At 44.1% G+C, this 7911-nt stretch overlaps 1 protein-coding gene across 1 annotated transcript in view; it reads left to right on the forward strand.

The window, feature by feature from the left end:
• The window catches only part of GABRR2 (gamma-aminobutyric acid (GABA) A receptor, rho 2), a 22406-nt gene that overhangs the window by 8933 nt on the left and 5562 nt on the right, over nucleotides 1–7911 (forward strand). Inside the window, exons 3-5 of the mRNA XM_010011454.1 lie at nucleotides 1479–1546; nucleotides 3864–4087; nucleotides 6274–6355. Of these exons, the coding sequence (XP_010009756.1) occupies nucleotides 1479–1546; nucleotides 3864–4087; nucleotides 6274–6355 (374 nt within the window). The remainder of the gene's footprint in view (nucleotides 1–1478; nucleotides 1547–3863; nucleotides 4088–6273; nucleotides 6356–7911) is intronic.

Here is a 7911-nt window from a genome sequence, read left to right on the forward strand (position 1 = left end):
ACTCCTGGGGTGTGAAACCCTGTGCATAAGAAGAAAATAACCTTCAGCACTTCTCAGCCCTGATGCTGGACATGGTTGTAACAACCTGTCTTGCATTTCATCAGTGGGCACTGACTGGGGCTTTGTGAATTTTCTTAGTTTTGGGGAATACCTGGAAGAAGGGGAACTGAACGCTAACAAGGTGAGAGTTCCATTGGCCTCCAGGTATTCCTTATAATAAATAAGCCACTGAAAGGGAGCAAGATAGGCTCATGTCACAGGAGTGAAAAATCCCACCGAAGTCTCTGGACTCTTGAGAAACATCCCAGTGCTATTTAATTGGAATTTTTCCCCAAGTAAATCTTCCTGCAAACACCCTTCAGCTTGGACAGATACCACCAAGACACCAATAGGAATGAGCAAATGTTTGCTGGCATTTTTTCAAGCATGAAGTGCAGAACTGTGTGTCTGAATGTGATACAAGGGTGTTTGTAATCATCTAGGAGTCATAGAATCGTAGAATGGTTTGTGTTGGAAGGGACCTTAAAGATCACACAGTTCCAGCCACCCTGCCGTCCAACCTGGCCTTGAACACTGCCAGGGATGGGCCAGCCACAGCTTCTCTGGGCAACCTGTGCCAGTGCCTCACCAGCCTCATAATTAAGAATTTCTTCCTCATATCTAATCTAAATCTACTCTCTTTCAGTTTAAAGCCATTACCTCTTGTCTCGTCGCATGCCCTTGTAAAAAGTCCCTCACTAGCTTTCCTGTAGGCCCCCTTCAAGTACTTGAGGACTGCTATATGGTCTCCAAAAGTCATCTAAAAGTGCTGAGTTAGCCATGTGCCGCTTTCATTGCTGGGGGCAACACTCACTTAGACTGGAATAGGTGGTGTTGCGCAGCAGTCTACAGAGAAATTTTGATACAGGGTTTCTAGTAACAGAGGAGCACGTGTTTATTGCAGGTTATTTTCTGCTTATTTACTCTTTGCAAAATCTCTAGTTGCTAATTTTAAATCTATGTAAAAGTAATAATGTCATCAATGAGGCATATAAATCAAAATGGTGATCGGCTCTTCAAAGATGAATGTAACTTGCCTTGTTGATAGGAAATGAGAAGCCCCCAAGGAAGAGCTCGTTGCTTGCAGCTTCTTCTTCTCAGTCCCATGTTCTTGGGCTAAATTTTTTCATAAATGCCTCAAATTTGTGGTGGAATGGCTCAGTTTTCACAAACATATGCAAACACTTCATCCAAGCTCTGGACTAGCTGGGCAGAGTGTCAGCGTTGCAGCACATGCCAGCAGGAAGATAATTCAGTGATTCAAAGGGGCCTTACGTATTTATTCACTGACTCTTCTGCCAGGCCCCACATGAAGAGTCATGGACAGAAGTGTATAACATAAGTTCAGAAATGTTTGGCATGGCACCTCCTAGTGCTAATTAAATATGGATTATGTAAAAGAACAGCTATTTACATATCTCAATCTCATTCATCTACAGGCCCTGCAATTCCTGTTGGTGTGGATGTGCAGGTTGAAAGCTTGGACAGTATTTCTGAGGTTGACATGGTACGTAATCCTCTTTCAAGTCTCAATTATTTCTAGTCATGAAAAGTCCCTCCCACTTGAAACCTCCAGGTGTCAAATTATTGGTTGGATGAAAGTATAATGGCAGCATTTGTCAAATTCAAAGAGGCTGATAGTCAGAAACAAATACTCGATAAAACCAGGTGATCAAGGCTCATTTCTGTATCTTCAGGTAAGGGTCAAAAGTATGAAAGAAAAAGGGACTTTAACTGGAAGAATAATCAGTGCTATGAAGGATCTACCACAAGCAAAAATATAAGCAGCTGCCTAGGAAGGTTTGAAGGTATATGGTGAAGTTCACATAAGCCACATTTACTGCAAGTGTTTTCTTCCTTAGGGAACTGTTGAGTCCATTTGTTTAAAATGCAGGCTTCTGGGAAAGCCACATTAGAAAATTCAGTTGGCAACATAAATGAGAAGGAGCTGCTCCTTCTTCTTCATCGCTGGGAGTAACATCAGCGGGGTGTGTGAGTGCCTGAACTGCCTCTGCCAAAGCGGAATTTGGTGTGGGGGAATGGTCTTTCTGTCACCAGTGATGCTGTTCAGGAAATTTGCACTAAGTTCAGTTGTGATTTAGTATCTTTATTTCTTTATTACTTAAAAAGAAGGAACAAACATATGCAGCTGTTAACCCTCAATAGGTTTCAAGGTGTTCTCAGCAAGGGGAGGGACTAGTCTACACAAAACGTGAATACTTAAAGGAAAAGCTTTAGGTTGATAGTTTTTACTGTGGTGAGCACCTTGATTAAAACAAGGAAGCTTGCCTGCCTGGATATTGAAAGAGAGGATTTGGGGGGATGCACGCGAAGTAGTGCCTGGGCACCTGTATATGCGCGGTTGCTGTGCTTCAGCAGGTACTGCAGTTCTCTCAGTTTGTTATAAAGCTTCTGTCCTAAGGGATGCCTGGCTGATGCCACATCGGTTCCTGTCCCATTGTGCTCTGATGATAGAGCTGCCCAGAGGCACTTCAGCTGCCTGCCTGTCCTGGTTTCAGCTGGGACAGAGTTAATTTTCTTCCTAGTAGCTGGTGCAGAGCTGTGTTCTGCTTTAGCCTGAGAACAACACTGATAACACACCAATGATTTAGCTGTTGCTAAGTAGCATTTACCCTGATCAAGGACCTTTCAGTCTCATGCTCTGCCAGGGAGGAGGGGAAGCCAGGAGGAAGCAGAGGCAGGACACCTGACCCAAACTGGCCAAAGGGGTATTCCATACCACAGCACATCATGCCCAGTTCCAGTATATAAACTGGGGGGAGTTACCCGGAAGGCCCAGATCGCTGCTCGGGTCGGGCTGGGTGTCGGTCAGCGGGTGGTGAGCAATTGTATTGTGCATCACTTGTCTTTCTGGGGTTTTATTCCTCTCTTTTTCCTTTTATTATCAGGATTGTATTTTACTCTATTTCTGCCATGGTCAGAGAGGGAGGTGTCTGGCCTGCTCTGCCCCTTGCAGGGCAGCAAGCAGAGGGCTGTCAACAGAGACTTCTTTGACAAATCCATGAAAACCTATTGGCAATGCAAGACTGTTGCCAGGCAGCCCTTTGAAATGGAGAGTCAGGTTAACCGAAGGTTTGTCATTGACAAAACAAAATCTAGCTTCAAAAAGCAGTTGTTGTGTGTTTAGGAAGAAATCCCAGCCTGTGTTGCTGCCTGCCTGGACTTGGCAGCTGTGGCTCCCATAACCACTCGCTTAATTGGGAATATAAAGAAAGCAAGTGTATTTGACCTCTCAGCATGACAGAGTAGATTCGGCTCTGAAAGCAAACAGCTGCCAGGTTGGGATCAACTAACAGATGTTTTCCTTTGTGTGACTGAAGCTCCTGCCCCTCAATAAGCTTAAAAAGGAGCTTTATTTATACCCTTGTAACATAGGAAAAACAGTTCCCTCATTTAGTTGCTCTTTGCAACAATTTAGTTCCTTCGGGGATAAATTGCATAGTGTTTAGCCCGACCATTAAGCTGATTTTGAACATGCTATTGATATCATAGTCCTTCAAAATAATTTTGCCAGGACTGAAGAATTGTTTCTATAGGGCAGTGCTTCTCTTGGGGCTTGTTTATATTCCTTGTGGGACTGAACATCACTGGGTACTGTAATACACTGATTGGTTGTTTATGTTTTGTTTTGGCTGAAATTATTTTGTCAGAAAAATCTATCCACAAAGACCAGGAACGAAACAGAAGTTTAGAGGGGAGGGATTTCATCTGCCTGGTAGTAGTGAGTTTTCTTTCTGGTGTTTCCTAGATGGAGAGAGCAACACTGACAGACCTCCCTTTGGTTCTCTTCCTTTTTTGTGAAGGATTTCACTATGACTCTGTACTTACGGCACTACTGGAAGGACGAGCGTCTCTCATTTCCCAGCACCACCAACAAGAGTATGACCTTCGATGGCAGGCTGGTGAAGAAGATCTGGGTGCCTGATGTCTTCTTTGTGCATTCCAAAAGGTCCTTCATTCACGATACCACCACGGACAACATCATGCTGCGTGTGTTCCCTGATGGTCACGTCCTCTACAGCATGAGGTAATGGTGCAGCCCTGCTGCCCCCGAGCACCCCCTGGGGCTTCATTGTCAATTCTGCTTCAGCATGGCTTTGGTGACCACCAGGACTGCTACTGCCCACCCTGCTACTCCCACCGCTGATGCAGAGCCCTGTTCCCAGCATGTCCAGTGCAAATGCTCCACAGGAAGCTGCGAGAAACCATGCTGTGGGCAGTTACAGGATAATCTCCTCCCGGGGAAAGAATTTCCCACAAGTGTTTGCAGTCAGAGGAGGGCTTAGTTACCCAGGGTCAGTGTGTGATTAAACTGGAAGCTGATGATATACCAGATGGTGACCTCTATAATTATCCTATTTTGCTTCCTGTTTAGAAACACTTTTTTTTTGGCATTTGCATGTTGATGTAAAGGTTTACATTTACCGAAACTGAAATGACTGTTAAAGACACCCTGTACTCCCCGGTTTTCTAGCAGATTTGTTGGTTGGGAGAATTCTGGGCACATCTGTCATGACCTGAAGGGTTACCTGGCCCGCGGGTGTACACAAATCGTGACTGTGGGCTTGCAGGACTCTGTAATACACAAGGACATGAAGGCTTAATCCTCTGAACTTCTCTACCTTACCACAGATTACCAAAAATACCACAAAAATCACCACTAGCAAGTACACCTATGATTAATAAAGTGCGTGTGTATACATAACCCCAGAAGTGGGCCAGTCTCCAGTTTCAAAGATGTGAGTTAGCCACAGCTGACTGCGCAAGAGTTAAATGGATAATTTGATATGAAAAATCCAAGGACAATGAGAATCCGCATGGTATTTGGGCCTGGTAGTGTTTAGGACACTGAGAACGTGATCCAGCTGACCAAGCATGGGTATTCAGTGGTTCTGGAAATGCCCTCAGGTGTCTTGAGATCTCTGCATGGGGATGGCACTGGCTGAGGGACATTTCTTTCCTCATTTGTGCCTTGGGCTTTCAAGGTCGCCTGAACACTGTACTCTAATTGAGGTATATCTTGTTGATGAGTTGAGTTTCTGTGCTGTCCTTCACTAGCAAGTTGTTAATGACCCCAGCTTATGCCACAGTTTAGGTGGCCTGAGGAAAGAAAATAGCACATTGTTTTGAGACTGAGTTGTATGATTCTTAAATTCTGCATGACTAGGAGAGGTCATCGTTACAGAATGCCTTCTGGAGCATACCCCCAAAAAGCTTCTTCAAGTTTTATTCATCTGGCAAAATTTTTGCTCTAGTTTTATAGTTAAAATGAACAGTGCGTGCTTTTTGGGGGACATGAGTGTGCAGGTCAGAGTAGGATTTGGATCACAATTTCCTGAATAGAAGAAGGTTCAAACCAGAAAAGTTCTTTATCGACATCTGCAATGAATCTGAAAAACGGTCACAGCCAACACACATATGTCAGGCTCTGAAATGATGACTCACAGCTCATTTGCCCCTACTAAATCAGGAGCTCCACTGCAAATCTGTCCACGAGAGAAAGTTCACTGACCCACTGGAAAACTTATGTAACGTTGTGCACAACTGGACTAGTTTAAAAACTGGAGCAAATAATGGTGCAGCCCTTCAGCTAAGACATGAATTAAATGAAGACAAAAAAATCTCACCTTTTGAAAGACACCTGCACCCATTTTAACTTCTTGCCCCAGGAATACACCCCCCAGATTAAAAGAATTTGCTCAAGGACTGAAAGAAACTGCTTTTGCCTTAATAATATATATACCAGAGGAATTTTGTGGCTTGCAATAAGGACGGTCATGTTCCTCAGGCTTGTTGAGGTGACTACGGAAGGAGCCGAGAAATGGGGAAAATCAGGAAAATTTGATTAAAGTGGTCATAAAAGAACCTTGAATGTTAATAGTGATGTTATTTTATGTTGTTGCCTTGTAGGGAAATAGTGGGATATAAAACACAGTGGAAGTATCTATACTGACATTAGTATTATTTTAACATCCAAGATAGTGCTTTAGTTCCTTGATAGACATTGAACTTACAGCTTCCTTTGGAGTTTCTTTGTATAATACCTCTTGCTTGGTCTTGGAGAATTGGTGGGCATTTTTGTGGGGTTTTTATGCTAACTTTATGCATAATTGCTGGCTTTAAAGCTGCAGAATGATTTTTTTTTTTTTTTATGGTGACATTCTCCCTGACTCCTCCTCATGGAAACCAACTTTTCTCATTTTCAACTTCTAGGATCACAGTGACAGCAATGTGCAACATGGACTTCAGCCGCTTCCCTTTGGATTCTCAGACGTGTTCTCTGGAGCTGGAAAGCTGTACGTGGTACCTGTGTTTCTAGCTAAATGTGCTCCATGGGTGGCTGCACAGACACAGACTGGACACATTTCAGAACACAGTATATTTTAGAGCCTGAAAAATCAGTTCATCAGGGTTACTAAGAGTCTTCCTATTGACTTACTGTGTTTTATATCTAGCTCTTATGCTGCAAGACAGATGAATTGGCAAGGAAAACATCATTAATTTTAGTAAATGGCACTTTAAAAAGAAAACCTCAAAACCCACTAACAGAAATGTTCAACATACCCTGGTTCTCAGCAGCTTCCTGATGACGAATCTGAGGGAGAAGTTTTGCTCTGTTTATTGCTTCTGCTGGGAAGATGGTGCTTTCGAGTACTACAATGACACTTGAAAGTGAGACAAGTGTCACAGTTGATTGTAACGATCATTGATATTCTCTAAACGTCATCACCAGTGTGGTTTATGTACGGTATAATTCTGATCCTGCAAACACTGTGACCTGGGCTTAGCTTCTTTGGCAAGGAATTGTTCTGTGGAGAAAGTGATGTAAGCAGTAAGATTTTTGTGGCTGTTCTGTAAGGTTTCTCCAGCATGTGGCAAGACTGACATCTAGTTGTTTTGAGGCCCTCCCAGCCATTTAACTGAAATTTTCCTCAACAAACAACCCTCTTGTCCTTTTCCTCTGCACAGACTCATAGAATGGTTTGGGTTGGAAGGGGCCTTAAAGCTCATCTAGTTCCAACCCCCTGCCATGGGCAGGGACACCTTCCACTAGAGCAGGTTGCTCCAAGCCCCGTCCAACCTGGCCTTGAACACTGCCAGGGATGGGACAGCCACAGCTTCTCTGGGCAACCTGTGCCAGGGCTTCAGCACCCTCACAGGGAAGAATTTCTTCCTAATGTCCAACCTAAACCTACTCTCTTTCAGTTTAAAGCCATTACCCCTTGTCCTGTCACTACATGGCCTCGTAAAAAGTCCCTCTACAGCTTTCTTGTAGGCTCCTTTAGGTACTGGAAGCTGCTCTAAGGTCTCCCTGGAGCCTGCTCCTCTCCAAGCTGAACAAGCCCAGCTCTCTCAGCCTGTCTCCATAGGAGAGGTGCTCCAGCCCTCGATCATCTTTATGGCCTCCTCTGGACTCACCCCAACAGGTCCATGTCCTTCTTATGTTGAGGCCCCCAGAGCTGAACACAAGAGAACAAGAGCAGAGGGTGAGAATCACCTCCCTTAACCTGCTGGTCACACATCTTTTTATAAAATCATAGAATGGTTTGGGTTGGAAAGGACCTTAAGGTCATCTAGTTCCAGCCCACCTGCCATGTGTTAAAGGCGCCCCCTCTGGAGTTACTCACCTCAGCAAATCAAACACAGCCCAGCATGTGGCTGGATTTCTGGGCTGCAAGTGCACACTGCTGGTCACATTGAGCTTTTTGTCAACCAACACACCCAGGGTCTTCTCCTTAGGGCTGCTCTGAATCCATTCTCTGAGTTTGTATTTGCTAATTTAACTGAATCCGTCAACCTTTTTTTTCCCCCTCCAAGCTAAAGTCACATCACATTGTATTTCTTCTTTCC

The sequence above is a fragment of the Nestor notabilis genome, unplaced genomic scaffold (assembly GCF_000696875.1).
Source record: "Nestor notabilis isolate BGI_N333 unplaced genomic scaffold, ASM69687v1 scaffold93, whole genome shotgun sequence".
Taxonomy (NCBI): Eukaryota; Metazoa; Chordata; class Aves; order Psittaciformes; family Psittacidae; genus Nestor; species Nestor notabilis.